Source organism: Aspergillus welwitschiae, assembly GCF_003344945.1.
Source record: "Aspergillus welwitschiae strain CBS 139.54b unplaced genomic scaffold BDQ94scaffold_24, whole genome shotgun sequence".
Lineage (NCBI taxonomy): Eukaryota > Fungi > Ascomycota > Eurotiomycetes > Eurotiales > Aspergillaceae > Aspergillus > Aspergillus welwitschiae.
In genome coordinates, this window is record NW_020798718.1 from 288,952 (window position 1) to 315,013 (window position 26,062).

At 52.6% G+C, this 26,062-nt stretch overlaps 13 protein-coding genes across 13 annotated transcripts; 7 read left to right on the top strand and 6 right to left on the bottom strand.

Moving 5' to 3' along the window:
• Positions 1-594: 594 nt before the first annotated feature.
• BDQ94DRAFT_172152 (uncharacterized protein) lies at positions 595-1,364 on the top strand (the record flags this gene model as incomplete). Its single annotated transcript, XM_026771908.1, has 4 exons — positions 595-738; positions 812-855; positions 1,016-1,217; positions 1,314-1,364. 4 exons carry the CDS (start codon positions 595-597, stop codon positions 1,362-1,364), a joined length of 441 nt encoding a protein of 146 aa, XP_026624406.1.
• A 292-nt stretch (positions 1,365-1,656) lies between these two features.
• Positions 1,657-5,216, bottom strand: pmt1 (protein mannosyltransferase 1). The gene is made up of 5 exons (XM_026776154.1): positions 4,613-5,216; positions 4,253-4,542; positions 3,916-4,199; positions 2,392-3,852; positions 1,657-2,333 (listed from the first exon to the last, which is right to left on the bottom strand). The coding sequence occupies exons 1-5, from the start codon at positions 4,876-4,878 to the stop codon at positions 1,800-1,802; spliced, it is 2,835 nt and encodes a 944-aa protein (XP_026624407.1). The 5' UTR covers positions 4,879-5,216; the 3' UTR covers positions 1,657-1,799.
• A 502-nt stretch (positions 5,217-5,718) lies between these two features.
• BDQ94DRAFT_147322 (putative pre-mRNA splicing factor) lies at positions 5,719-7,614 on the top strand. The gene is made up of 3 exons (XM_026767000.1): positions 5,719-5,889; positions 5,946-5,999; positions 6,065-7,614. Exons 1-3 carry the CDS (start codon positions 5,799-5,801, stop codon positions 7,534-7,536), a joined length of 1,617 nt encoding a protein of 538 aa, XP_026624408.1. The 5' UTR covers positions 5,719-5,798; the 3' UTR covers positions 7,537-7,614.
• An 864-nt stretch (positions 7,615-8,478) lies between these two features.
• Positions 8,479-11,414, bottom strand: BDQ94DRAFT_60817 (guanine nucleotide exchange factor SEC2). Its single transcript, XM_026776155.1, has 3 exons — positions 10,804-11,414; positions 10,093-10,735; positions 8,479-10,031 (listed from the first exon to the last, which is right to left on the bottom strand). The coding sequence occupies exons 1-3, from the start codon at positions 10,809-10,811 to the stop codon at positions 8,598-8,600; spliced, it is 2,085 nt and encodes a 694-aa protein (XP_026624409.1). The 5' UTR covers positions 10,812-11,414; the 3' UTR covers positions 8,479-8,597.
• A 1,220-nt stretch (positions 11,415-12,634) lies between these two features.
• On the top strand, positions 12,635-13,613 carry BDQ94DRAFT_60829 (DNA-binding protein). The gene is made up of 4 exons (XM_026776156.1): positions 12,635-12,805; positions 12,931-13,019; positions 13,089-13,099; positions 13,201-13,613. The coding sequence occupies exons 1-4, from the start codon at positions 12,782-12,784 to the stop codon at positions 13,479-13,481; spliced, it is 405 nt and encodes a 134-aa protein (XP_026624410.1). The 5' UTR covers positions 12,635-12,781; the 3' UTR covers positions 13,482-13,613.
• coq4 (ubiquinone biosynthesis protein COQ4) lies at positions 13,614-14,743 on the bottom strand. The gene is made up of 2 exons (XM_026776157.1): positions 14,458-14,743; positions 13,614-14,395 (listed from the first exon to the last, which is right to left on the bottom strand). Exons 1-2 carry the CDS (start codon positions 14,678-14,680, stop codon positions 13,746-13,748), a joined length of 873 nt encoding a protein of 290 aa, XP_026624411.1. The 5' UTR covers positions 14,681-14,743; the 3' UTR covers positions 13,614-13,745.
• A 142-nt stretch (positions 14,744-14,885) lies between these two features.
• On the top strand, positions 14,886-16,758 carry BDQ94DRAFT_147328 (uncharacterized protein). The gene is made up of 5 exons (XM_026767001.1): positions 14,886-15,215; positions 15,288-15,848; positions 15,918-15,972; positions 16,043-16,105; positions 16,169-16,758. The coding sequence occupies exons 1-5, from the start codon at positions 15,075-15,077 to the stop codon at positions 16,678-16,680; spliced, it is 1,332 nt and encodes a 443-aa protein (XP_026624412.1). The 5' UTR covers positions 14,886-15,074; the 3' UTR covers positions 16,681-16,758.
• BDQ94DRAFT_147331 (ketopantoate reductase family protein) lies at positions 16,753-18,262 on the bottom strand. The gene has a single exon (XM_026767002.1). It carries the CDS (start codon positions 18,022-18,024, stop codon positions 16,795-16,797), a length of 1,230 nt encoding a protein of 409 aa, XP_026624413.1. The 5' UTR covers positions 18,025-18,262; the 3' UTR covers positions 16,753-16,794.
• A 144-nt stretch (positions 18,263-18,406) lies between these two features.
• On the top strand, positions 18,407-19,745 carry BDQ94DRAFT_147332 (Sas10/Utp3/C1D family protein). Its single transcript, XM_026767003.1, has 3 exons — positions 18,407-18,620; positions 18,670-18,836; positions 18,889-19,745. Exons 1-3 carry the CDS (start codon positions 18,440-18,442, stop codon positions 19,213-19,215), a joined length of 675 nt encoding a protein of 224 aa, XP_026624414.1. The 5' UTR covers positions 18,407-18,439; the 3' UTR covers positions 19,216-19,745.
• A 164-nt stretch (positions 19,746-19,909) lies between these two features.
• Positions 19,910-20,842, top strand: BDQ94DRAFT_60863 (uncharacterized protein). The gene is made up of 2 exons (XM_026776158.1): positions 19,910-20,144; positions 20,342-20,842. Exons 1-2 carry the CDS (start codon positions 20,019-20,021, stop codon positions 20,660-20,662), a joined length of 447 nt encoding a protein of 148 aa, XP_026624415.1. The 5' UTR covers positions 19,910-20,018; the 3' UTR covers positions 20,663-20,842.
• Positions 20,843-20,904: 62 nt separating this feature from the next.
• BDQ94DRAFT_60873 (UBX domain protein) lies at positions 20,905-22,795 on the bottom strand. Its single transcript, XM_026776159.1, has 5 exons — positions 22,675-22,795; positions 22,540-22,595; positions 22,370-22,488; positions 21,243-22,323; positions 20,905-21,186 (listed from the first exon to the last, which is right to left on the bottom strand). Exons 1-5 carry the CDS (start codon positions 22,751-22,753, stop codon positions 21,148-21,150), a joined length of 1,374 nt encoding a protein of 457 aa, XP_026624416.1. The 5' UTR covers positions 22,754-22,795; the 3' UTR covers positions 20,905-21,147.
• Position 22,796: 1 nt separating this feature from the next.
• Positions 22,797-24,842, top strand: BDQ94DRAFT_147339 (cytochrome oxidase assembly protein SHY1). The gene is made up of 5 exons (XM_026767004.1): positions 22,797-23,258; positions 23,324-23,848; positions 23,944-24,049; positions 24,125-24,389; positions 24,440-24,842. Exons 1-4 carry the CDS (start codon positions 22,979-22,981, stop codon positions 24,222-24,224), a joined length of 1,011 nt encoding a protein of 336 aa, XP_026624417.1. The 5' UTR covers positions 22,797-22,978; the 3' UTR covers positions 24,225-24,389; positions 24,440-24,842.
• Positions 24,281-25,846, bottom strand: BDQ94DRAFT_180448 (uncharacterized protein; the record flags this gene model as incomplete). The annotated part of the gene is made up of 4 exons (XM_026773622.1): positions 24,281-24,390; positions 24,441-24,995; positions 25,045-25,706; positions 25,754-25,846. 4 exons carry the CDS (start codon positions 25,844-25,846, stop codon positions 24,291-24,293), a joined length of 1,410 nt encoding a protein of 469 aa, XP_026624418.1. The 3' UTR covers positions 24,281-24,290.
• Between the last annotated feature and the right edge of the window lie 216 nt (positions 25,847-26,062).

Here is a 26,062-nt window from a genome sequence, read left to right on the forward strand (position 1 = left end):
AGCTTCATCTAAGAGACGGGATCCAGACCGGTTTCTCCCCCTGTCGGCACGCGGGAAGGGAGAGAGTCAAACGACGAACCTTTGGGAGGAAAGTTGCAGTGATTGCAAGACGCGCGAATCACGTCACATCACGGTCGCAAGCCGAAACCCAAGACTTGCGATGGCCGAAGTGAGGATGGAAGACCCCAGACACCTCAGAGCCGGGCAAGTGGATGGCATGCGCAGAGCAAACACGAGGGTTTATCGCAATCGATACCGTATGATGACTGATTGGGGGGGAAGAAGGAAAGCCTAACCAACCAGTCCAGCTTGAGTTTAGTCTCGGAGCTTAACTGGTTAAGTACTAGCTTCAGGCAGTGAGTCAGGCAGTAAGGCATACAGGCCAGCACAATGAAAAAAGTGTCAGGCCAACCACGCGGGCTGAGTCAGCAGCCGACCGGAAGCTGGCCAACGAAATGTCACCTGATGATGCGCCGGCAACATCATACGTCCGACGCCCACCGATTCTCCCACCTCCTCCCTCAAGACCCATTCGAACCACCAACCCCCCACAGTCCTCGCAGACACACGTCCGCTCCTCGCAAACCCATCACAATGTCTTCAATTGCTGCTATGGCCTCCCGCCGGGCCTTCGCCCGCCAGTCCTTCCTTCGCGCTCCCCCGCGCCGCTTCTACAGCTCCTCCAAGGTCGAGGAGGCTGGCCTCGACAAGGGCCCCAAGCGTGACCCCGAGCTCTACGTACGGACCCAATGAACCGGAAGAAATCAATTGCGATCATTCGAATCTAATTGGTGAAATTAAAATTGAACAGGTTCTGCTCGGTGTCATGTCCGGTGCTTTCCTGCTTGCCGGATGGTGAATACTTTTCCCTTTTCCCCGATTTCTTTTCATAGTGTGTCAGCACGACAAGCATACAACGCTCAATTGCGAAAAAAATTTCTCGGCACTACTATTATATTCAACAATTGATCGACTCAAATTAGCTAACAATGAATTTTTTTCCCCCGATGAACAGGTACTTCGGCAGAAAGCCCACCTCCGTCACCTCCGAGAGCAACGTCCGCATTGGCGAGAGTGCCATGCCCTGGGAGCAGGCCGACGAGAGTGGCAAGGTCTACAAGTACCAATACCACCCCCACGGTGACAAGAGCCAGCCCCTGCGCAACGCCCCCAGCGCCTTGAACACTGTCATTGTCCCCAACGTTACCCTGCCCGTGGTATTTACTGCCCCAATCCCCCTGTGGTTGATATTCGCGACCAATATCCGTCAATGCCGACTGAATCACTAACAAACGATTCCCTGTCTTTTTTAGGACCTCCACGAGCGCTACAACAAGTACGGAAAGGAGGAGTGGGACTACTAAATAGTTCCCCATCTGCAATTGCAGACAAGGCTGTGTTGTTGAAATTCTAGGAAGAAAGAAGTTGAGGCAGGTCGGCGCTGATCGCTGTACACTAAAACTTGTGAAGACTAGAGTATGGGGTGAGACCGTTCTTACAAGACCACTGTGCATAGTTTGTTGTTTTGACGAGGTTTATTTGGAAGATTGTTTTCGTTGCGCTTACAACCACGTTCCAATCCGTGATAAGACATGTACAATCAAGTAGGCCGCTAAATCCAGGAACACGTAAGTAATCATGTACAAGAGTCACATTTCGTTAGACCAAAAGTAGTTGGACGAGCAAGAGGGAGGAAAAAGAAGCCAGTTATTGCTAGAAAAAAAGTACAGAAGAAGTAGATGAGAACAGCCAAAGTTTGAAACCAGTACAGCGATCCCTCACAAATGCTTCTAGTCTATTCAAGATTTGGTAGCCTCATTGGCCTCACTGGCCGGCTTGGGGTCAGGCGAGCCGCGCTGCTCCTGGGAGCTTCCTTGCCCGGCTACTGAGGCTGGGCCGTCCTCTACAGCCTGAGGTGGCTGTCTTCCAACAGTTTCAGGGTTCTGACCTTCAACGTCGGGGTGAGGCGGGGCGATTTGACCGTCGATCATGTCGACAATGCGGCCGTTCTCCAGGCGAGTCTTCGTCTCATGACGGCTCTCGAACTGGACCTTACCTTCCTTCTTTAACTGAGCAACAAGTTCTTCGTCCAGCACGTTTCCGTGTTGATCACGGTATTCCACACGGGCCTTGGCAGTGTGCCGAGCCCGGGGCGTGACACCCGGTTCCTGGGCCTCCTCCTGCAGGACTTCCTGGTTCTGTTGCTGGACCTGCTGCGGGACCTGCTGCTGCGGTGGTTGTTCCATCACAACGGGGGGTGCTTGTTGTACCGATGTCTGAGTCGTGGGGATGGCCGCGTGCGTGTCCACAATTTGGGTCACATACTGGTCAAGCTGTAATCATGTCAGCATCTACAACATGCGTATTGGCTGCGGTACCCGGGAGACTTACGCTAGTGTAGAATGTGTGGCAGTCAAAGTCCCAGCTGTCCATGAGCTTTACACTGTTGCAAGCGTCCTGTGTCCAGGGGTTGCCGTAGACCAGAGGCGAGTACAGTGTGAAAGTAAAGATGCTAATCGCAAGGAAGATACCGGCCAACACTTTGCCGATAACAGGGCGAGATGGTATCCCAAGGCTCTTAATACGGTTGGCAAGGAAGTCGAATTCCTGACAGAGGGCGATGATAGCGAAATAGAGGGCAGGGAAATAATGGTGCAGGAAGAGCTGTCGCGCCATGAGGTAGAAGGGGAAGTAGTGGAAAGCCCAGCCAAGTACGCTGGTACCAATTTCGTAGTCGAACCGCTTGAAGTTCACGTTGTGGTAGTCACCACAGCTCCGCTGCCAGCGAAGAACAGAGACTCCCTTGAAAATAATGTAGATAACGATGGCCACGGTTGAAGACCACCAGATGAAGGGGTTGCCCAGGAGGTAGACTTGGCGGTGATCCTTGCCCCAGAAGTTGATGCCACGGAGGAGGGTTGGCCAGGAAGGCGGGCGAGAGTCCCAAGCGTGCGATTCAGTTAGGCCCGCGTTGGTAATCCACATCACCTTCTGCAGCTCCCAGAACTTGCCGAAGAAACCGGGGTTCTTGTAGTTGACCTTTTCAACATCGTCTGCGAGCATAGGGTGGCTGTTCGACTCAATGTACCAGATGCTGTTGGGCAAAGTAGCTCCTCTGGCACAGGTCACCTCTTGCTGGTCGAAACCCCACTCGGGAAGCTTGACTTTGTGGGAAAACAAGACACAGTTAGTCATGATGTGCACCAGACGGAACTTGGTCTGGATAGTCCGCAGTCGCTTCTTCGCCTCCTCACCCTCAGACAGAGACTTCACAATTTCAACACGAAAGAGATCGTTTGCATCTCCCGGGAATCCGTCGTATCCATAGGCAGACACCTCGAATTGCCAATCCACATCTGTGACAGGAGGCCGCTCATCATGCGAGTGAATGCGCCTCCGAGTGATAAGGTGATTCAACCTGATCACAGCTCCGTCTTCGATATACTCTGCGGTGATGTTGTCCCAGGCCAAGGGGCCCTCCACTGTTCCGTAGGGACCAAGAGGCTGAGTCTGGTTCTCAAGGACGAAGATGTTGTTCTCATCCTTGTGGGGGTAGAGCGTTATCTGCTGCTGCTTGCTTCCCGTGGGGTACATGTGATTGTGAGAATGAAGATAGCCTCCTTGGGTGTTGAGGTGACGGATGCTGACGCGGGAACCAAATGCAACATCGGCGGGAACGTCCTGCATCCCCTTGGAGTTCAGGGTTGCTTGGAACTCGGACGACATGAATCCATCTCCATCGCCGGGGTTGACAAGGCACAGGAAGTGGATTCCAAACATGGCGCAGTAGAAGCTGAGGGGAATAACAATCAGGCAGAAGACACGAGCAAAGAAGTGCTTGAACCACAGGCGCTGTATGATAAGAGGTTAGCCCCTGTCTCAAGCAGATCTAGATCGATGATTGGAAGCACATACCGGTGTGACATTCTTCGGATCGCCAAGCAGCACCCACAGTTGGAGAACAGTAAGCGACCCAACCCAAGCAACGGTGAAGAGTCCAACCCATTTGACGCTGAGAGTAGCGCCCAGAGAGAGGCCAGTTGCCACGAGCCAGAACCACCAGGGTCCACGGAAGGAATGAGAAGGTCCCAATTCCTGTTGGTTGGTAAAGCACGTGAAAGACAATGCGGTGAGCGCAGTGAAGAACACCAATGGGGAATCCAAGAGAATTAAACGAGACTGAGTAATGAGACCGTTCTCTGCTTTGAATCAGCTTGTGCAATTGACCAGTCGGAGAGGCGTGGAGGCATACCAAAGATGACGACACCGGCACCTAGCACCGCAGTAATAGTGCGGCATCCCGATGCCCTCAATGTCAGAAACATCAATGGGATCGTGAGAACACCCAAAATCGCCGGAAGCATGCGCATGGCAACATATGGTACGCCCGGTTCGAGGTAATCCTTTCCAATGTCCTTGAAATCGAATTCGCCATCAAAGCCCGCCAGCCAGCCAGCAAGTGTGATGAGCAACTTGGCAAGAGGAGGATGGACATCCATGAAGAAGCGGCCCTTGATGTACTTTGTCGCAAAACCTCCGAAGCTGTCCGCCATGCATTAGAACAAGATTATCTCCGGCATATGCGGGGGCGGAAAAAGGTATGCACACGTACTGGACTTCGTCGAAGACAACGCTAGAAGGCTGGTAGATCCTGAACAACCGGACCACCGCCGCAACAATGGTCACCAGAGCTAGGGTTTTATAGTCGGAGGAGGGAAGATAGAAGATATTGTTGTCCGTAACGCCATCGGATGCATAGCTCGAGGAGGCCGCGGCGGCCTTCTTGCGGCTCTTGGGACCCGGAGAGCGGCTGGGAGAGCGTGAGGATGATTTTGGCGGCGGCGTAACCGCCAAGGTATCTTTGGATTTGGTCGCCATTGTCGAAGGCGTTTCGAATAGGGAATTGAAGAGAGAGAGGAAAAAAGAAAGGAGTGGACAGGAGACTGGCCGGGGGAGGGGTTCAGAAGATCCTAAAAGCACGAAAATAAAGGGCAATTGATCATCAAGAGCTACCGCGGGCAAGCGAAACAATGACGGAGCCCGTTACTGCACAATGCTCCAACTCCAGGGGAGCTTCGGACCACCCCCGCTGAACAGGCACAGATGTAGATGGGATGGGGGTGGGTGTTAAACAAAAAGTGGACAATCAAAAGAGAGTAAGAAGTTATTTCAAAAAAGAAGCGCCATGACAGAGAAGAAGTGGGACAAAAGGGGACCGGGAAAGGCAGAGAGTGAGAGGGAAGATGATGAAGAGCGAGCACAGCACGTGTGGGACGATTAGGGAGGCGGACGAAAGCGTCGGCCGCTTTAAGGCCAGATCGTCGGCCGCAGTTGTGAGAGACTCTTGGTTTTCTGCCCGTCAGCATATGCAAGGCCCCCATGCACGCCGCCAGCATCAGCCTCGTAGGGGCAGATTCATTCTAGCTATCTCTAGTCTACATTGCTCTTCATTCATGTAACACCGTCCAAGCTTTGAGCCATGACAATAACAACAATGATAATAATAATAATCAATTATGGATGTTGCCCCAGCGTTCATCAACGGTCAGTTACTAAGTAGATTGATTGACAACGCCAGGGACTGGCCCATCGTGGTTTAGCCTCGGGCCAGTCCAACCAATCATCAGCTCCCATAGTTATGCGCGCGGGTAGCCTGTCCGCCCGCGCTTAGTCTCCCAGTAGCCGCGCCCAGAAATGAAGTCAACCCGAAAAGGAACATCGCAGGTCGCCGAATCGCCTCAGTCTGGACTCTCTCATCCAATCCCCGCGTCCTCTCCATTTTCATCGGAGTGAGCACCATGGCATCTGCAAGTAACGGAGGCACTCCGCTGCCGGAAGAGGTGAGCAAGCCTCCTGAGGGCGTGGTCTTGCCACCCAAGGATATTCGAGGTAAGTTTGTCCATGCCTCCGAGGCCTGTGATGGCCGAAAGCTGACATTGAAACAGCTATCGTCGAGAAAACGGCTGGCTATGTCGCTCGAAACGGTGTCGTCTTCGAAGGTACGTCACATCCTCGACATGCTAATTTACTATTCGAACCGCGCAGCTCACGCGCAGACTCTTAGATCGCGTTCGTGAAAAGGAACGGAACAACCCCAAATTCTCCTTCCTCAACCCCGGTGACGCCTACGCTCCCTTCTACCAATGGCGTCTCGTCGAGATCAAGGAAGGACGAGGAACCGCAGTGGCAGCAGGCCGACCAGGAGAAGCGACCCCCGCAGCTGAACCAGAGAAGCCCAAGGGCCCCGAAGAACCCCCGGAGTTTCACTTTTCTGCACGGATGCCCATAATCAATGCGCAAGATCTGGAAGTTGTGAAGCTTACAGCTCTCTTCGTCGCCAAGCGTGGAAAATCATTCATGACTGCGCTCTCCCAAAGAGAAACCAGAAACTTCCAGTTCGACTTCCTGCGTCCGCAACACAGTCTCTACCAGTTCTTCACCCGACTCGTCGACCAATACACCATCCTCCTCCGCTCCGAAGGCATCGACGCCGCCACAACAGAGAAGAAGCGTCTCGCCGACCTTGAGCGCAACGTTCAGAACAAATTCCACGTTCTCGACCGCGCCAAGCAACGCGCCGAATGGGTGAAATACCAAGAACAGCAGAAGCAAAAGAAGGAGGAAGAAGAGGAACAAGAGCGTATCGCATACGCCCAGATTGACTGGCACGATTTCGTCGTCGTCGAAACCGTCCTCTTCACCGAAGCAGACGACCAAGTCGACCTCCCTCCCCCAACCTCTCTCAACGACCTCCAATCCGCCTCCCTCGAACAAAAAGCCATGATGTCTCTCAACCCTCTCCGCATCGAAGAAGCCATGCCCACCGAAGAGGAAACTCCCACCTACTACAACGCCTATCCCCAACAACAACCCGAACCCATCATCCCCGCCGGCCCCGCCTACCCCCCTCAAGGCCTGCCCCCTCAACAACCCATCGTTCCCCCACCTATGTCCACCGCCGCCCAAGAAGAAGAGCAATACATCCGGGAACGCATGGAAGCGCGCGAGCAAGCCGCCGCCGCCAAAGCCGCCGCCGTCCAACAACCCCAACAACAACAACAACAACCGATGCGCATCCGCTCCGACTACGTCCCCCGAGCCCAAGCCCGTCGCCAAAACCCCACAGGCGCTACGGCGCTCTGCCCCAACTGCCACCAACAGATTCCTGTCGGCGAACTGGAACAACACATGCGCATCGAGCTGCTCGATCCGCGCTGGAAGGAACAACGCGCCAAGGCCGAATCCCGCAGCGCAACTACCAACCTGTTCACTGTGGACGTGGTCAACAACCTCAAGCGTCTGGCCAGTCAACGAAGCGACGTGTTCGATTCCGCTGCCATGCCTGGGTCTGGGGCTGTAGATCCCGAGGAAGAGGCCCGGCGCAAGAAGATGGCTGTCGAAGGAGCCGTGCCTGGTTCGGGGCCTGTGCCGCCGCCGGTAGTCGGACCTGCCGGCGCGCCTCCTAATCCTCAGAGTATGAATATTGAAGAGCAGATTAGGCGCATTCATGAACGGCAGGCTATGACGAGGAAATAGATATTACGTTCTTCCCGTTTTAACTCTTTCATGATGTGTCTATTTGGGCCTTTCCTTTTTTTTTTTGTTACACTCTTACCTGGCATACTGGGAATTAGGATCTTTCATTATATTGTTCACTCAGGCGTTTTTGCAGTTGATGAAGGAGTATGTATACGTGGTTGATAGGTCTTCTTTGAGGCAAGACGTATGTCGTCTACACTTCAGTTGTAAAATCTTGATAACATTTCATGTTTGATCCGGGTCTTATGCCTATAAGCCAAGGACACTAGTAGACATGGTGTAGGAGTTGCTCATAAGTCTACTCACGTATTATGTGCACCATTTACGTTTACGTTACGATACAAAAGATATCTCGAGTATATCATGAATTTTTGCTTTACCTAATGCTACCATGTGCAGGTAAAGCCACCGCCTTGAATTTCTGCATCTTCCGCCCCATGATCTTGAGATCTCTGCCACCATGTATATCGCGTAAAAAGGAACAATCGCAATTGGATGCACCGGGGGAATAGCAACAGAAAGAAATGTATGCTGCAGAATTGGAAAGGGCCGGAAGGACACTATTCCATGTAACAAAGAAACGCAGAATTCACTGAAATGCGAGGTCGTAGTTCATCCAGGAGTACCTTCGCGCATCGAAAACATTTGCATCCCGATAGCGTTTAGCGAACAAGAGGTGCAAGGAGGTACAAACGCGAAAAGGTAAAGAAACTTGGGGGAAAACGAGATACACAAGAATTGAAATCAAACCCAATAGAAAGGAAAATATGTATACAAAGGAGAAACAAGAAAGAACAAGGTATTAATAATACATACCCCATGCCGCTCTTGACTGATAATATGTCTCGGATGCAAAGGACAGGATCGGTGAGGAATTAAGCAAGCAGGCATGGCTGAATTATACCGGTATATGGGAAGAAGATGAAGTTTGAAAAAGGGTGGGACCGCGCAAATGTAGTCGGAACCCGAAATCGAAACCCAAGTAGAGTGCAAGACAACGGTAGAACGTCCGCGTCATCGAACGATAAGAATCGTGGGTCAAATCAGCATTGATCATATCAGTTATCACCATGTTTTGTGGTGTCGTGGTTGATTGGCGTCTCCTCAACTTGAGTTGGGAGCTTAACGCTATCAGCTTCATCATGTGTAGGTTCAGGAACGACAACCTGCACATCAGGCTGTTCGTGCATGTCATCAACGAGGTCTGTCTTCACGACGGGTGCGCTAGCATCCGTGGGAGAGACCGCCGCGCTGCTGGCTGTAGATTCTGACTCGGAGGGAGCAGACACAAACGGATCGTCAGCCACGGAACCCTCGTCATGGTTGTGCTCGTCAATCTCGTCTAGGTTCTTTGTTTCTATGGTGATATCCTCGGGGACGGTGGAGATGATTGACCGCTGGCAATCATCACGACCATCGGCAACCGGAGCCTCAACATTTTCAGTAGATGTAGGGATATTGCCTTGGAAGCCATTGGCGTGAGCAAACAAAGGGATAATTCCACCTCCGATGCGTGACCAGAACATTCTCTCTCTTAGCCGGATAGTTTCATCCCATGCATCCTTCTCCTCTTCGGCATCGCCAATGCGGACATGGCCGTCAAGGATGAGACGGAGGTATCCAGTGAACTCGCAGCTGGAACGGACTCTCTCTAAACACAGTACACACAGCGGATATCGCTGGGCGGTCTCGCTATCGGACGTCCGGAACCGATGGGTCCTCTCGTTGGTGGGACCGTTTCGGCGCTCGCCACACATTGAACAAGGAAACTCATACTTCTTTGCTGAAGGCGGCATGGGTTCGACCAGGAGAGTTCCATCGCAGATCCCGCTCAATACTGAGCGCCGCGTTAGCCATGAGATCCCGGGCGCAGCATCAAGCCGGAGGGTCGGTTCGATGTCTTCCGAAAGCACGCGCTTGTAGAAGCGGGTCTCCTTGAGAGGAATATGGGAAGTCACGGGCTGTGGGGAAGACACGCTTCCATTAGGAGAATGTGTTTGAGATTTGGCGGGAGATGACGACGCTGAACCAAACCCACTAGCCAAGCTCATGACGTTCAAGCCAGTGTAAGACCCACTTGTGGCCCGACTGGCAGGCTTGGAAGCTCGAGATGTAGTGAAGAGCTCCCGAAAATCCTCGTAAGCTTGAATATCGGTTCGACAGACCGGCTTGATCAGATGGGGGAAACTGGTGGACGGTCCTGGAGTGAGTTCTTCTAGAGTTGGGATCTCCTCTGGTATGTCGGGAATATCAGAATTCTTGCTGATGTGCAAAGGATGCCGCGGCATAGTTGGTGATGATGGAGCTGTCGAGATGATTGTGCGAGTCTCACTATCCTCCTTGGCGATGTTGAGTCCCTGCAAAACGGACTTTAACTCGGCCAATTGTTCTTGATGCGATGCAAGTAGTGCTTCGGTATCTTTGACTTGCGAGCGCAGCTGCTCGTTTTTCTTTTCTACGGCCTCACGCTCAAGCTTGGCCGCTGCGACCATCTGTTCAAAAGGTAATAAGTCAATTGATCGACTCGACCGTACAAACGCCGAGGGAGCTTACCTTGTTGGCCTCTTCAAAAAGCGCGGCAGTTAGTGTTTCTAATTCTTGTTCAATGCCCTTCTTCTCCTTTTCCACAAGGGCGCGCTGAGCCTTCTCTTCAGCCAAGGCAGCTTGTAAGCGCAACATCTCGTAGTCCACGTCGGACTTCTTGATCAAGACTTCCTGATCAATGTCTCGCTGGTACTTTTGGTTTTCCAACTCAAGGACTCGGATCTTGGCTTGTGCCTGCTCCAATTCCTGACGAGTGGCGACTAGGTTGTCATCAAGCGTCGTCTGATTGTTGATCGCCTGGACCAACTTGACGCTCAACGCTGCAACCTCATTGCTCAGATCTGGATGATGCGACTGAGTTGACTCTGGCGTCTCCGAGTCTTCCGAGTGGCTCGCAAGTCTGGGGTCTTTCAAAGTGCTAAAGCTGGTTTCCTGGAAATTGCCGACACTGGACGAGCGGACGCCCGGTGTCGGTTTCGCAGTGGCAGTTCCAGACAAATCATTGGTGGATCTGGCTTTCGTGACGGTCTTGTCGGGGGAGAGAGAGTTGTTCTCGGAGGAATTCGACCGTTTGTGGCTGGTGGGGCGTGGCAGCATCGTAGACGGGGATAGGAAGTTGTGGCGAGAGTAATAAGTATGGAAAGCAATAAAACTGCCACCAATATTAGCAAGCAAACACAGCATAGGCTAACTGCATTGGAGGTGCGTGAATATACATACTCGGCCATGGTGATCGTGAGATGTCGACACGGCAGATGCAGCAGAACAGGGTATCACAGCAGAAGGAGGCGCGTATCACAACCACGTATATAACAGACCGGCAACGCTTCGCATCTGCAAATCCTGGCAGAGACAAGGGCTGGTTGAGGGTATATGCATGAAAGGATTAAAGCAGGGGGGGAAGCAGTAACGTGACGTCCCCGCCAGCGCGCAGACTGGAGAGGAATCAGCCAGTCGGGGAACGAAGCATTGAGTCGCAGAAAAGGAGCGAAATGCAATTCGATAGAGAGCGGAAGCCGCTGAAAGAGGGGGTGGATGAACGAGAGGCTGCGATAAGTAGGGAAGGATAGACCGGAAGGATGACGATTAACTGGAGGCGAGAGCCGGTTGAGGGAGATAAAGGAAGGGAGAGACGTCTTAGCGGGTAATCAGTGGACGTAACCCCTCTTTCGTCAAGGCAGATGATGGAATTTAGTGGGAAGATTAGTGTAAGCTAGTAAAATTAGTTAAAAGTAGATTATAGATAGAAAAAGGTGGTCAGCGACCGGGGGGAAGAACAAATGAGGAGAATAAGAAGAGGTCGACGACGACGACCAGAGAGTAACAGAGACAAGAACAAGAAGAGCACGACTGCAGGCAAGGCCGGAGTTGGTACGGCAAGTGGATTCAGGTCGCAACAGGCAGGCAGTCAGTCAGTAACAGTAACAGAGTAACATTTCCACAGTACGCCTGACTCGGTATCGCCGCTCTGCTGCCGTATTTACGGTTCCGATACCGGGTCCACTCGGCAGAGGGCCAATCATCAACACGGAGGCAAACCACAGGCGCTTAGGGATTACCAAGTCAGGAAGGTCGATCGCCTCCCGGCGCGTCTCCGGTGGTGGACAATCACAAGGGCCGGCTTAAAGCTTGGGGCTGGCTGCCATTCCTTCCTTTGGTTCATTCCTCGGTGTGGATGAAGGGAAAAGGCGGGGAAGTTTCTAAGCAACTACTACTACTGCTAATACTACTATAACCAAGTTTGACTGACTGACCGAGAGCAACGCCAATTGCTAGATTACGTATGGTATGGGTGGTTGTAATTATTTCCCCCATCACTCGCGCCACGTTCTCATCCGGCTTAATGGTTCCCACTAGGTACGATCTCGATACGGAACCCGATCTCGCAAGGGCCTCCGGAGACGGTGACTAGAGCCTCTTGGGAAATTTCAGAGCTCGTTCCAATTCATAAGCTTTCCCTACCTGCAAAAAAACTCTTCACACGCTTTTCAATAGTTTGGGCGCAAAGATCCATTCGGTGCGGTTGGGTGCGACATTGGGGCGTTCTAATTTGGGGACAATCAGCCAATCTTTCGCCCAAAATCAGCCGGATCTTCGGCGGTGGATGGTTTCTTTTGGCTCAAAAAGGCAGCTCCTCCTTGGCACACCTGATGACGACACTTGCAGACAACTTAAGTTACTTAGACAACACTCAACTTAGTTTCTCCTGAAGTTTATAGTCGGGTTTGTTGGCATTGCAGCCTCGGCCTGCAGATTTGACTCTGACCATGTCATCTGCCTGTTTATTGTAGATATTCAGGAATAACATTTGTGTTTGAACATACGTACTATGCATGCAATTGTGCTATGCTGTGTGTAATGAATTGGCCCAAGTGCCCAGCCACCCCAGTTCAAGACTAGTACTGGTCTGCGGACTAATGATTGCCGGATCGGGCCAGGATGCCCGACGGCCTCATGGCGCCCCACTCATGTGCCTGATTGCCTGAGGCTCGCAGGCATCCTAGCAAGTGGGGTTGGAAAGTTCTCCAAGAAGGAATGCATCGAATCATCCAGAGTCTAATCCTGGGATAATCTCCCCGCTTCGGCATCGGCCTGCAATTCAGTCTGTCCGAGTTCCATCCCGTCACTTTTTACCCCGCATCGCTTTCAGAATCCTCCTGGTTCCTCGAATCTTGCATACATAGCACAATCAGCAGCCATGGCCGACGCAGAGCTTGAAGAGGTCAGTATGAACCTTCCCACCTACGTTCAACTTTCCCAGTCTTCCATGGACATTCATGCTTGTTGAATCTCCTTCGGGTCCACACCTTCGACACTTTTCGTATCAAATGCTTAAATGTGGTATAGATCAGACGGGCCCGTCTTGCCCAGCTTCAGCAACAGGGTGGTGGCGCACGTGGTGGCCCTTCGGACGGCAACCAGGAGGAACAGAGAAGGTATGCTTCCCAGATGTTGTTTTTGCTTCTGCGCTTGTAAATCCTTACTGACTTGTCGCTCCACTTTAGGCAAGCTGAAGGTATGCGCAATCTCATAGCCCATTAGAATAGGACATGCTGGAGGAATCTCTCTGCCTACATCGCCCTCTCTCGAACAATTTGCTTATTCTTTCACAAATAGCCGACCGTCGCGCCACTATCCTGAACCAGATCCTCGAGCCCGAAGCCGCCGATCGTTTGGGTCGCATCCGCCTTGTCAAGGAATCCCGCGCTGCTGACGTCGAATCCCGTCTCATCATGCTCGCCCAGTCCGGCCAATTGCGCCAGAAGGTCACCGAGGACCAGCTCAAGCAGCTGCTGAACGCCATGGCCGAGAACCAGCGCAAGGATGAGGAGGAGCACAAGATTGTGATTAACCGACGTGGCGGCTGGGATGATGACGACGACCTGTTGGATCTGTGAGATGTGTTTTTAGCGAAGGGTGTTCGGTTTGTGCTGAATGCTTGCCATTTTCAATGATACCTCCAGCTCTCCGATTGCAGAGCAGCTTTGCGGCGCAGCTGTTCTGCCATGAAAAGTACAGTTTCTCCGTCTCGATAGTCGAGCAGCAGCTCCTAATAATACTTGGCCAAGTAATCATTCAGGAAGTGGCCATTCCTCATCTTATAATACAGAGCCATAGTTCCCTCCAAGGAAATTGGAATAAAAGTATAATACACCCAACAATCACTGCCCCCTCTGCTCCATCAACTCCTTCTCCCTCTTCTTCTGCATCCGAATCATCCGCCTAATCTCCCTCATATCCGGCGGCCTCTCAATGCCCAGCTCCTCTCTTAACTCCCCGACATCCTTCTCCAACACCTTCTCCCAGTAAACATTAATCAACTCCTTACTCCGCAATCCACTCCTCAACGTCCACGGCAGATAAATCGAAAACAACCGTTCCCGCTCCGCCGGCTTCAACCTCACCGATGCAAAAAGACTCAACCCAGTCATAGGAATCAACGTATTCAGAAATTCAAACGCTTTGAGCGCCAGCTCTCCCTCCACAAAAATCGGCAGTCCCGTCACAGCATGGTAGAAGTCATGACACTCCCGGTACCGCTGCATGACATACGCGCATTCCTCGTCATCAATGTACTGCACGTTGTCTCGGGTGTCTGGGGACACGCCCTCGCGGTCCAGCCAGGTAGCGTACGTCCGGCCGACGGTGTTCTCAGGGAGGGAGCGGAGGTACGGTAGTTTGAGGGTCTCGGAGGTGATGCGCGGTCGGTCGCGGAGAATTTGTCGGCCTGTTGGGTCTGAGAGCATGGCGTCACGGAGCCGGTAGATGAAGTAGGGTGTTGCGGTGGCTTCGCCGCAGGCGGCGATTAGGTCTTTTATTTAGTGATATATTAGTTACAACGTTATAACCTGAACCTGAGTGAAGCAAATGTACCAGCTCTTCGGGGATTGAGAAGAGCCCCCACAGCTGACCCGACGGCCAGAGCACCGCGCTCTACAAAGTTCAATGGCACATGGCCGGGATAGTTGGGCGGAGGACGGTTGAAGCCGGAGATCGGCCGTGAGTGGGAGCGGAGCGACAGCGGTGCTGCGCAGGAAAGGAAATTGTTTAGTTCGCGCGCGTGCTGGACGGCGCTGCGCGTCCGGAGGACTGTCATCGTGTGTCGAGTGAAGGGTAACACGTCGCAATGGACATATTCCTTGGGCCGGATGGATGTAGATGAAGGTGTGGTACGATGGAATGCTTTCGGAGCCGGACGACACTAGTGGAGGATGTGCGGTGCCGTAGAGCTGATAAAGATCGATAAGATAATCTTTTTCTTTATCGGCGGATTTTTGGCGCATCTGATCGTCTCTGCTTGGACTGCCATTGAGCGATACATAAGGCATTGGTGTTTGCTGTATATACATATCTTTAGGAATAATCACGCCGGTTCATATAGGGGGTCCTTGTTTGCTCTCAATTCGCCCCCTCACACTCATCCACCTTTTATCCTTTGCTTCCCTCGACACCAACCACTTACCCCTCAATTCTCTGAACCGACTGTCAACATGAAACCCACCTGGTGGCCCGGCGAGCAGCACGAGCTCTTCACAGAATGGGCCAAAACACAAGGCATCGTTATCAATGGAGTCAGCCCAGCGCGATTCCCCGGCCGCGGTCTCGGTATGATAGCAACGCGAAAGATAGAAGTAAGATCCCCATCCTCCCCCACGCTTTACCCCTCAATCATTTACTTACTAACATCTGTATGATATCAACAGAAAGACTCCATCCTCGTCAAAGTCCCTCACTCCGCAATGCTCACGCCCTCCAAACTCCCATCCACATTCACCTCGCGCTTCCCACCAGACACACCAACCCACACCCTCTACGCCGCATACCTCACCAACGCCAGTCCCTCCCACCTAAAACCATGGCGCAACACCTGGCCCACGATGGAAGATTTTACCTCCAGCATGCCGATTCTCTGGTCTCCAACTTCTCCTCTTACACCCAACAGCAAGACCAGCAAAATCCAGGACCTCCTCCCCCCCTCTATCTCCAACACCTGGAGCACCATAACCCCCGGCAAACGAAAACACAAGTACGACACGCGGCATCAAAACCTTCTCAAAGCACAAGAAACCCGTCTCCGCAAAGCATGGGATATCGTTGTCCGGGTATTTCCCGAGACAGATAAAGAGCTGTTCACGTACCACTGGGTGATTGTGAACACGCGAAGCTTCTTTTATCTTCTGCCGGGGGCGGAGATGCCAGAGGATAGGAATGATGCGATGGCATTGGTGCCGTTTGCGGATTATTTTAACCATTCGGATGTAGCGGTACATACCTTCCCTTTCTATCTGTGTAGGTTGACTTGTTGGCTAACATGAGATATTGTGGATGGATAGTGTAATGTCAAGTTCGATGGGGAAGAGTATGTCTTTCGTGCGGCGAAGGAGTATAGTACGTTTTCTACCTCTCTCTTATCATTTTACGAGAGGAAGATAGCGGTATACTTACAAATGATGTACAGACGAAGGCGAGGAAATCTACATGAGCTACGGGCCTCATTCGAACGATTTCCTGTTCACAGAGTGTAAGCCCCCATCCCCTACAATACCACCGCGTCTCTACCATAACCTCATACTAACCCATCTAGACGGCTTCTACCTCGACACCAACGCCTCCGAAACCCTCTACCTCGACGAGATAATCCTGCAAGACCTAAACGCATCAAAACAAGAAGAACTCGAGTTTCACCAGTACTACGGGTACGTTACCTCAACGCTTTCTACCCAAGTCCGTTACATATCTGTCCTCAGGAACACCATTAACGAAGCCATAACCAAACACAGGAACTACCAACTCACATCCGACGGCGTATGCTACCGAACAGAAATCGCCGCCGGGTTAACCTACATGCCATTACGACTTTGGCAGGACTATGTGCTAGGATACTCAACCGAAGGGGTAGACGAGAAGATGTCTGCGGCTGTGATTCGGGGATGGATTGGTGTGTATATCAAGGAAGCGGATGTGGCGATTGCGCGGTTAGAGGATTTGTATATTGCGCAGACGGAGGATCAGGGCGTGGTTAGGATGTTGTTGAAGAGGTGGAGGCAGATTAGGGGGCTTTGTGAGGAGGCGGTGGATCGTGTTTCTTCTTCATGAGCTATTCTTGTGGGGGTGGAAAGGGGGAAAGCGAATAGATTAAGTGGAAATAAGGGGTATATTAAATATCAATCGGTTCAAATATAAGTACACAGATGCTTTGTGCTGGATAGGCTACAGAATGTCGATCGGGATGGCGCTTGCATCTCTTTGCTTCGACGTGTGCTGCTTGCCCAGAACCAGGTGCTTCATCATGTAGTTCACCACGCACTTGATACCGAGCTCTTCGCCTCTGCGCACAATGTAGCCGTTTAGGTATTCAATCTCGGTCGTCTTGCCGGCTCGTACGTCCTGCAGCATGGAGCTGTGGTTCTTTGCTGTCTTGCTGGCAAGCTGAGTAACCATCCAGCGCAGTCGTTCCGGGGAGAATCGGCTCTCGATACCAGGGATGCCCTGTAGTTCGGGAAGGGCGCAGATCACGCTCGAAATCTCATGAAGGAGCAATCGCGTCACGCGCGTGAGACTGTAGTTGTAGAGAAGCTCTCCATTCTCGCAGTTCATCAACGCCGTCAACGGATTAATGACAGCGTTCATCGCCAGCTTCTCAAGCTGGTAGAGCATAAGAGCGGACGGAGTCTCCGCGACAGCAACCAGTGGAGGGGTGAGAGTCATGGTCCGCAGGAGATACTTGGTGCTAGCGGCCCAGTCATCCTCGTTTTCACTGATCGGAGATGTTGAGTTTGAGGGCAAGGCCGGTCCCAGGATGGTCGTGCCGATGCCCGTATGGGCGACTTGGAAGGGTTCTTTCCTGCGAGCCAACCCATGCGAGACAATGCCTTGCATGTAGTTCGGGCGTTTGCGGGGATCAGGGAAGACCTTTTCGTTGAGCTCATCGATGACGCCCATGCCGTTCTGAAGTAGTAGGACCGTAGAGTCGGGTGTCAAACGATGCTTAACAGATTCCAAAGCCATAGCTGTCACTGGCGCCTTGACACTAACGACCAAGCATTCAATGCGCTCCTCATCTTGGACAGACTCGGCCAGGGACCCTTCAACATCGATCTCGTCTGCTCGAGCTATGGCTTCCCCGTTCTTCCCGTTTTTATCCCAGTATGGGAATGCGTGCCATGTTTTGCCATTCAGGACATTGACATCGAAGCCCGTCTTGATATCGTCCAATCCATTCGAGTTAATCGCTAAGCACTTTTTCCTCCCCAGCCATGACTTGTACAGATTGGGGTTATGCAAGAGTAGAGTGACAGGCGGAGGAGACGGACGACTTGCGAGAGAGTGGGCAACGAATGTGCCTACATTCCCAAGGCCTAGGATATGTATGCGTCCAGATAGTCGGCGCTTCCCACTATCTTTCGACGCTTCTTCAGCATTCTGCATCCATGTCGACATGAGTCGACTATATGACTTTGGATGCGAATTACGCCTCGAAATAAGGCATAATTCGCAGACTGCCGTCCGCCGAAGCGGACTGCGACCCAGTATGTATGACACTTTGACGGCTGGAGAGTAAATACAGCGAGTCCAAGTTCAGGCGCCGTCCAAGCTGAGAGGTGATGAGTGAATCACCGTCTCATTATAAGATGGAGCAATTGATAACTACCCCAAGGACTGCCAGTCCTAATGTTATGCAAATAAATGAAAGATATAGATCGAGAGTGAATTCGGCATCGCATGAGGGAGAAGGCGGACAAATAGCTCTTCACCGCCCTGGAGACCGCCCGGAGATAAAAAATCGACATTATCCGCTTCTTTTCAACTCGAACATCATCAATTATTCCCTCAGATATTCGTACACATAATCAGAATGGAGGCAGCAGATCTACTTCCGCTGCTCGAGCAGCTGGATGATAACATCGACGATCTTGAAGAGGCTTTGAAGCCCATCCTGGACAGCTCTGTGGTGGAGACGTCGAAGAAGCTTCCGGTGATGGATAAAGCGAAATTTCACGTCTTGGTGACTTATGCGTTGGAGTCTCTTATCTTCTGTATGTCACTATTGCAGTTAGAAGGAAATCAATTGCTAATTATCTACAGCGTATCTGCGTCTTCATGGCGTTAATGCTAAGGAACACTCCGTGTTTAGAGAATTAACTAGAGTCAAGCAATACTTTGCGAAGATCACCGCGCTCGAAGCGGAGCCGGAAAAGCGTACTCTAACTCTTGACAAGCAGGCTGCCAGTCGCTTCATTAAACATGGTCTTGTGAGTTCCTCCTATCCTATACGGCTTCAATGGGTAGAGGCTAATTTGGTAGGCGGGAAATGACAAAATCGACCTGGCGCGCAAGGAGCAGGAGGCAAAGGAGAGAGCACGCGCACAGCTAAAGGCGTCAATACTGGCTAAGAAAGCAGGTGCTACGTCTCAGCAGTCATCGCAGAATGCGACCAGCAACTCCGAGAGTGAATCCGAGTCCGAGGAGCTTGTGAAGCCCGCTCCCAAGCCGTCGAGCAAGGGTTCTGATGATAAGAAGAAGCGCAAGGACAAGCAGAAGAGGAGGGTCAGCAAGGAAGAGCACAATGAGAACAAGAAGGAGCGAAGGAAGAAGAAGGATGAATTGCGCAAGACGAAGAAATTGAAATGAGGAGGTAGCGATATTATGTCGATTTGCCGGCTGGACCGGTTGAATGGGCTGTCTGTTACTGGGATTGCAGCACTTTGGTGACAAGTGATTTGCGACCATCCCAGTAGCAGGTACTGTCTACAGGCTTGCTACCGCGCCACTACTAAAAGTACACATGGAATGATGATACCCACCACATAGAGGACGGCCTCAATGAAGACTATTGAAAGACGACAGGAATAGTGAGATCCGGGTGCATACCGTGGTGCACAGTAGGTTTGGTGTAGGATTGGATGAAATCTTCCATGGACTACTATACGATTTCATTTAGTCAAAGCAGTGGCAAGTGACTGACAGGAGAGGATGTTCATGCTCAGCCCTGTGGATCATGGCGATGCAGTGAGTCACTGCCGGAGTTAAGCAGACAAGTGCGGATAGCTTCAGATCCACTGCTCTGTAAGACTCGAACATGGTCTCCACTAAGTAGCCCAATATCTCATCCACTAGCAATAGAACCATTCAGATGATAATAATATCCCTCATTACCTACCTTGTTAACTCCTCGGTATTAAAGCAACGATCAACCGTAAGCGCCGGGACCGGCAGCTGACCTAACGTCCGAAACAACCAATCAGCGACGGCAGAATAACCAGGCGATCGGAGTTTTCGAACTTTCTCCGCCCGACTTTCGAGCTTCTTCTTTTCCGACTATAAAACAACTCTCTCTCTCCACCCGCATTCCCAACACTTACCCTTACACCCTTCATACATACAAACAACAACCACCTTTACAACCTTCAAACCCTCTCACAAAACCACACAAAATGCCTCGTCAACGCCGTGGTGCCGCCCCTACTCCCGCGCGCAGCGCTCCCACCCGCCCTACCGCTGCTCCCGCCAGACCTGCTGCCGCCCCTTCCTACGGGCAGCAACAGCCTCACTCCACCGCTGCTCACCCCCAGCAGCATCACGCTCCCCCTCCGGCTGCTGCCCCCGCTGCCACTCCCGCCGCTGCTCCCGTCCAGCAAAGCCAGGGCCCCGGTCTCTTCGGCCAGATGGCCTCGACTGCTGCGTACGTTGCCACACATATACCCTCATACAAACCAGCACAAAAACTAACACATGTATAAAATAATATAGTGGTGTCGCCGTCGGCTCCTCCATCGGCCATGCCATCGGCGGAATGTTCTTCGGCGGTGGTGGCGGCTCCAGTGCCCCCGCTGAGGCTCCCCAGCAGGCTGCGCCGGCTCCGGCTCAGGCCATGGACAACGGTCTCTGGGCTGGAAACGCTACCAACAGCTCTTGGGAGGCGCCGGCTTGTGCTACGGATGCGCAAAACTTCCGCAAGTGCATGGATGAGAACAAGGGTGATTTGACGATTTGTGGGTGGTACTTGGATCAGTTGGTACGTTTTCCTTCTTCCCTTCTGTCTTTCTTTCTTTCTTGGTGGGAGAGACGTATTGGGTGATTGTGGATGATTGCTAATGGCTATTGTTTGTGTGTGTGTAGAAAGCTTGCCAGGCTGCTGCTAAGCAGTACTAGAGTGGTTTTTTGGTGATTGATGGATGGTGGACGAGATGAATGATTTTTTATGGATGGGCATATATGCATAGTGGTGGATTAGCCCGTTATTCTCTCTTATTTTATTATTATCTATTACCCTTGTATAACATATACCACTTTGGAAGTTACTACCCTTATTTTATGGGGTTGGCTATGTCTGTGATGGGCATGCATGGACAGGAACTGAAAATATAGATAAAAAAGGATCATTCCACTCTTCATGTGCTTCTGTTTTATTGCTTATGGTAGACTAGTAGATGACAGATGATAAGACAGACTTGGCATCATTCTCATAGAGGTACATACATGCTTCGCTACAAGCAGAGGAAGTGGGAGTTTGATACATACATAGCACTAAAGAACCCAAGTATATTCGCACTACATTACGGCTCATCGTCTGTCTCCATCATTTCGAGGCTGGAAGTTCAACTAGATAACAACTGCATCAGTATATCATTAATTATCGTCAACAGTAGAGTACTCACCTGATTCCCATTATAGAACTGCCGATCATCCCCCTCATTCTGCGCATCCCTCAACGTCCGAATAATCGGTCCTCTGGACGCATTCACCCGCCTGCGTCCCGCATCGTTCGACCCCGAAGAAGCCGTGCCAGGAGCCGGCGCAGCCTCATTACCCGATGACTGCGTCGTTCCATACCCAAAGAATGATCCCACAAGCCCTGTCGCAGTACCAACCGCCGACGACACCAGTCCGTAGGCAGACGACACCGCTCGGACCGGCAAGCTCGCACCCGCGCCGGAATATGCCTCTGTATAGGACTGGATCGGGACCATAACCAGGTTGGCGGAGCTGCCGAGTCCCAGCTCAGCTAGGGTTTGCTCCTCGTCGGCGATGGTGAGGGTGCGATTCGGGAGAGGCGTCAGAATATGTTTGAGGTTGTAGGGGCTCCGCTCTTCCATTTGACTGTCAAGCCAGGGACGGACGTCGTTGCGGATGGTCTGGGTGGGAGTGAAGCTGGAGCGCACGGAGCTGCCGTCGAAGAGACGTACTTGGAGACGGTATTGCTTCGGAGGGGAGGGCTGGCGCCGCTCAGCGGGTTCGGTGGTGGGTTCCTTGGGCGCGGCAGGGGCAGATGGCTTCTCTTTGGGGGTGGGCTTGGGCTTAGGCTTGCTCTCTTGTGTGGCTGGTCGGGGAGTTGGCTTAGGTGCTGGCTCTTGCTTCTGTTGTTGGAGTTTCTTCGTCGGGGACGGACGGTGTTGCTCGACTCGCGCATCATCTACTCGTCTCTTCCCTTCGCGGATAGTCGCATCGCGGGGTTGCTCTGGCTCGGTTGTGGAGGGCTGGGGTGCAGGCTGAGCTGGAGCTGGTGTAGGAGCTGGCTCTGCGACAGGCGCTGGTGCCGGTACAGGTGCAGAAGACACAGGTGCCGGCGCAGGAGCATCAGAAGCCACAGGAGCAGACACCGTCTCGTCCCCAGCAGCACCTGCACTCCCTACATCCTGCTGAACCGGCGCGCGACTCTCATCCAGCTTCGCAAGTAGGCGATCGCGAAAGTCCTCTTTGGAAATGTCCGGCACGAAGTAATCGCACATCATACCATTCCTGCGACGATCAGCAACGCCCAGAACCCAAGTACTATTGCACATACTTTATCACGACGACGGTGGGAAACTTGACGATGGGACAAAAGGAGGCCAGAAAGCCCGCTTCCTGACTACCTTTGGTGAAGCGCAAGAGGACAGCTCTCGATTGGAGCAGTTGCGCTAACTGCGTGGCGTTAGCAGATGCAGAAATATGTGTATCGAATGTGCTGCAGACCTCCTCATCAAATGTAAAGTAGCTCTCCTCCCATTCCGTACTCGCCTGCTCGTCATCTAAGTAGCCGTGTCAGTACTGCGGAGTATCGCCGAGCTCCAGCATCCCTCCATTTCCAATGGCCGTAGATGAACGAACCTCTAACAAAGCAAACAACAGCCTTGCTTTCAGCAACCGCTGCAGCAATACCCTCCTGTAAGCTCCCGGAGTAGAACATATTGCGTCTCGCGTTCTGCGTAAGTGAAGTAAACAAATGACAACCTGAAGCTAGTGGTTACGGAGCTACAGACTGACACCCGCAATCGATAAGCCGACAATCCGCATCGGCGGAAAAGACCCCGTCCCGACCCGCACTCTCTCTTCATTCTTCCACTGGCACTTCATTCACCAACTGACTCCAACTCAATCAATTACACCGGAAACTAAATCAACACAGCGCAAAATGCGCTCCCTCCTCTCCGTCCTCTCCCGGACGGGCTCAAGAACCACTCCCCTACGCCCCACATCCTCAATCCTGCGCACCGCTCTCAACAGAACAGGAACAGCAGCAGGACCGGACTCCCTTTGCACGCGCTGCCTCCGCCGCACCAACAACACCACCCAGCTTCGCTTCTACAACAACAACCAATTTACCGACGACCAGCGCTGGCTCTCCGTCGTCGATGCCCCCTCCCAAGTCGTCCGCACAGGCCGGAAACATGGTCCGGGACTGATCATTCTCGGTGCGCCATAACCCCATCCATTCCAACCTCATAACCATAGACTAACATACAATGATGAAATACAGCACTAATCCCCATAATCTCCTTCGCCCTCGGAACATGGCAAATTCAACGCCTAGATTGGAAAACGAACCTAATTGCCAAATTCGAAGACCGGCTAATCAAGCCCCCGCTGCCTCTACCCCCGCGGGTCGACCCGTCCGCGATCTCCGAGTTCGATTACCGCCGTGTCGTCGCGACGGGGACGCTGCGACATGATCAGGAGATGCTGGTGGGTCCGCGCATGCGGGAGGGCCAGGATGGGTTCTTTGTGGTGACGCCGCTGGAGCGCGAGGGTGGGAGTACGGTGTTGGTGAATCGGGGGTGGATTAGTCGGAAGATGAAGGAGAAGAGGGATAGATTGAGACAGGGGGAAGGGAGGGCGCTGCCGGATGGAGAGGTCGTGGTGGAGGGATTGTTGAGGGAACCGTGGAAGAAGAATATGTTTACGCCGGATAATGTGCCGGCTGAGGGAAAGTTTTATTTCCCTGATATTGAGCAGATGGCGGAGTTGACGGGGAGTCAGCCCGTTTGGATTGAGGAGACTATGGGTATGTTATTCTTCCTGCTTCACTTTGTCCTTTCGGCTTGGTTTGGCTTCGGCTATGTATTGGGATGAAGAAGCTAATCTAGGATGCTGGATCAGTCCCCGATATGGTCGAGGCTATGGATCGCGAGGCCAAGGGTATTCCTATTGGCCGTGCTGCTGAAGTCAACCTCAAGAACAACCACAGCCAGTATATCTTTACTTGGTAAGTTTCCCTTCGTTCCTCACCGGATGCTGCATGGTTGCATGGCTGCATGGATCCTGGCTAACGGCTGCGCAGGTACGGCTTGTCGCTGGCAACCTCCATCATGCTGTGGATGATCATCCGCAAGCGTCCCAACGAGGCTACTCGGCGTGTGCGTCAGAACCGGAACTGGTAGTGGCTCATGCCCCGCATGCTGGACGGCGTCTGGACTTGTATCTATAGGAATTGTATATCTATACCATCATGGTGGCATGGCCAATCTCATATCTTGCAGCAACTCCTTGGGCAGGTGCTTTTGCGCCAGCGAGAAGACCGTGGTGGACTGGTTAACGTGCCGTTGCCTACTGAATTAGTATACCATGTAGAAGAATGGCAGAATGGCTTAACTTACCGCCGCATCAAGGTTGCCACATCGCTCTCGTCGATGGTCTTGCGCCCCGCGTGCTTGGAATACGCAGCCAGATCTTCACTCGCCTGCTCAAAGAACCACGATGAGGCCTGCTCAATCGCGGCTAGTGTCTCCTTGCTGATTTTGGCCTTTGACCCGTTCCGCGCCCGCGCAAACCGGGTGGCCAGCTTCTTCACGACTCCGACGGGAAGGTTGGGCACGGGAATGCCATGTCGGGAGAGCTTCTTCTGTTTCGCGCCGGATATGTAGCGGTCCTCGTCCCGCAGACCCCCTCCCGCAATCCCTGGACTCTGGCTCTCACTTAGTGCCACCGGAGCGGGCGGCGGCGATTGTAGTTCCATGCCAAAGTCGCCAGCAGCGATGGACACGCTGTCGGCATCATCGGACACTGCACCAGTGTCCAATGGCATGTCCATGGAAAGCTCGAAGCCTTCATCGTCGTGGATGGGCTCATCCTGGTCCAATTCCGCACCAGGAGCAGGCGGCGATGGGAAATTAAATTCAAAGTTGAACCGTCCGAGATCTTCCGTTTCTCCTCTGTATGGTCGTTAGCAGACGGATCGCCCCCAATGTGCATAGTACTCACCCTCCATCAAAATCCCCTTGTGTAAGAACGGTATCTTCGCCTCCATAATCACCACCATGTACAATCCCGGTATCATCCCCTTCATCACTCTCACTCTCTAACCCAGTCGCCGCCCCAATCTCACTCATGCGAGGGCCGCCCACGCTCATCATCGACAATCTATTCCGATCATACTCGCTCGTAGCCCGTCGAGGATACTCTACCGTAATATCCTCTTCCTCGAACGCCAACGATAACCGCGGTGGCCGCATCTCCGGCTCCTCATCTACATCTTCCACCTCATCCAGCGGCAGCGACAACCGGGGGCGCTCAATCTCAGGCTCATTATCCAGCTCCTCAAACTCGTCTCTCTCCGCTTCTGGTTCTGGCGATGGCTCTACTGGCTCCTGCGGCGAGGATTGTATAGGCTGGGTCGTCGGAGCAAGAGCTTTCCCCAGGTTCCGGAGGATGTCGAATGTCGTTTCGCGCTGGATCCGCCCGCTTCGTCTACGATCGCGTCCGGGCGTGTTCGCGGCGCGTCGCTGCAGCGCCTGCACTCGATACGGCGTGGAGGGCGCGCCGGCGCCCCTGTTTCGCGGGGTGTATCGGTTCGCGGAGGGGGTGGTGGATGCGAATCGGCTGGGGGTCAGGGGATATTTAGTGTGAGCGGGAAGGCGTTGTAGCTGGGACCGAGTTAGCAGGCATATTTTAGATGGAGAGAGCAGCTTACCCCTGTGAGTGTGGTGTCTCCTACTGGAGTCAATGCCTCCGAGGCATCAGACACTCGGGGTGACCGGCGACGCGGCTTTGGTGTGGTCGCCATTGGCTAGCCGGGATGCGGATTTATCGCATCAATCAGATTATTGAGTAGCAATTATCAGCGCTCAGTAAAAATGCCAGCCGTTCATGATAATAGAAGCCAATATTGGCGATATATGAAGAGGGGTTGAATGGCTGAAGTGATAACTGGAGCGCGTCTCGGAGACGAGCAGCAGCGGAACAGAAGGGAAGGCGGTCAACTAATCCCAGTTAGACCCAC

What these genes read in the sequence shown, in the direction of transcription:
- BDQ94DRAFT_60873 (XM_026776159.1), bottom strand. Translation starts at nt 22,753, where the DNA reads ATGTTCTACTCCGGGAGCTTACAGGAGGGTATTGCTGCAGCGGTTGCT. An exon ending in TGTTGTTTGCTTTGTTAGAG is followed by an intron (nt 22,596 to 22,674) that starts GTTCGTTCATCT and finishes ACGGCTACTTAG; the next exon opens with ATGACGAGCAGGCGAGTACG. An exon ending in ACTTTACATTTGATGAGGAG is followed by an intron (nt 22,489 to 22,539) that starts GTCTGCAGCACA and finishes AACGCCACGCAG; the next exon opens with TTAGCGCAACTGCTCCAATC.
- BDQ94DRAFT_60829 (XM_026776156.1), top strand. Translation starts at nt 12,782, where the DNA reads ATGGCCGACGCAGAGCTTGAAGAG. An exon ending in CCGACGCAGAGCTTGAAGAG is followed by an intron (nt 12,806 to 12,930) that starts GTCAGTATGAAC and finishes AATGTGGTATAG; the next exon opens with ATCAGACGGGCCCGTCTTGC.
- pmt1 (XM_026776154.1), bottom strand. Translation starts at nt 4,878, where the DNA reads ATGGCGACCAAATCCAAAGATACCTTGGCGGTTACGCCGCCGCCAAAA. An exon ending in GTTGTCTTCGACGAAGTCCA is followed by an intron (nt 4,543 to 4,612) that starts GTACGTGTGCAT and finishes CATGGCGGACAG; the next exon opens with CTTCGGAGGTTTTGCGACAA. An exon ending in ATCCGAAGAATGTCACACCG is followed by an intron (nt 3,853 to 3,915) that starts GTATGTGCTTCC and finishes CTTATCATACAG; the next exon opens with CGCCTGTGGTTCAAGCACTT.
- BDQ94DRAFT_147339 (XM_026767004.1), top strand. Translation starts at nt 22,979, where the DNA reads ATGCGCTCCCTCCTCTCCGTCCTCTCCCGGACGGGCTCAAGAACCACT. An exon ending in TTGGATTGAGGAGACTATGG is followed by an intron (nt 23,849 to 23,943) that starts GTATGTTATTCT and finishes ATGCTGGATCAG; the next exon opens with TCCCCGATATGGTCGAGGCT. An exon ending in AGCCAGTATATCTTTACTTG is followed by an intron (nt 24,050 to 24,124) that starts GTAAGTTTCCCT and finishes ACGGCTGCGCAG; the next exon opens with GTACGGCTTGTCGCTGGCAA.
- BDQ94DRAFT_60863 (XM_026776158.1), top strand. Translation starts at nt 20,019, where the DNA reads ATGCCTCGTCAACGCCGTGGTGCCGCCCCTACTCCCGCGCGCAGCGCT. An exon ending in AACAGCCTCACTCCACCGCT is followed by an intron (nt 20,145 to 20,341) that starts GCTCACCCCCAG and finishes TATAGTGGTGTC; the next exon opens with GCCGTCGGCTCCTCCATCGG.
- coq4 (XM_026776157.1), bottom strand. Translation starts at nt 14,680, where the DNA reads ATGACAGTCCTCCGGACGCGCAGCGCCGTCCAGCACGCGCGCGAACTA. An exon ending in TCTCAATCCCCGAAGAGCTG is followed by an intron (nt 14,396 to 14,457) that starts GTACATTTGCTT and finishes ACTAAATAAAAG; the next exon opens with ACCTAATCGCCGCCTGCGGC.
- BDQ94DRAFT_60817 (XM_026776155.1), bottom strand. An exon ending in TTTTTGAAGAGGCCAACAAG is followed by an intron (nt 10,032 to 10,092) that starts GTAAGCTCCCTC and finishes CCTTTTGAACAG; the next exon opens with ATGGTCGCAGCGGCCAAGCT.
- BDQ94DRAFT_147331 (XM_026767002.1), bottom strand. Translation starts at nt 18,024, where the DNA reads ATGTCGACATGGATGCAGAATGCTGAAGAAGCGTCGAAAGATAGTGGG.
- BDQ94DRAFT_147328 (XM_026767001.1), top strand. Translation starts at nt 15,075, where the DNA reads ATGAAACCCACCTGGTGGCCCGGCGAGCAGCACGAGCTCTTCACAGAA. An exon ending in TTAACCATTCGGATGTAGCG is followed by an intron (nt 15,849 to 15,917) that starts GTACATACCTTC and finishes GTGGATGGATAG; the next exon opens with TGTAATGTCAAGTTCGATGG. An exon ending in TCGTGCGGCGAAGGAGTATA is followed by an intron (nt 15,973 to 16,042) that starts GTACGTTTTCTA and finishes AATGATGTACAG; the next exon opens with ACGAAGGCGAGGAAATCTAC.
- BDQ94DRAFT_147332 (XM_026767003.1), top strand. Translation starts at nt 18,440, where the DNA reads ATGGAGGCAGCAGATCTACTTCCGCTGCTCGAGCAGCTGGATGATAAC. An exon ending in GTTGGAGTCTCTTATCTTCT is followed by an intron (nt 18,621 to 18,669) that starts GTATGTCACTAT and finishes AATTATCTACAG; the next exon opens with CGTATCTGCGTCTTCATGGC. An exon ending in GCTTCATTAAACATGGTCTT is followed by an intron (nt 18,837 to 18,888) that starts GTGAGTTCCTCC and finishes CTAATTTGGTAG; the next exon opens with GCGGGAAATGACAAAATCGA.
- BDQ94DRAFT_147322 (XM_026767000.1), top strand. Translation starts at nt 5,799, where the DNA reads ATGGCATCTGCAAGTAACGGAGGCACTCCGCTGCCGGAAGAGGTGAGC. An exon ending in GCCACCCAAGGATATTCGAG is followed by an intron (nt 5,890 to 5,945) that starts GTAAGTTTGTCC and finishes ACATTGAAACAG; the next exon opens with CTATCGTCGAGAAAACGGCT. An exon ending in AAACGGTGTCGTCTTCGAAG is followed by an intron (nt 6,000 to 6,064) that starts GTACGTCACATC and finishes GCAGACTCTTAG; the next exon opens with ATCGCGTTCGTGAAAAGGAA.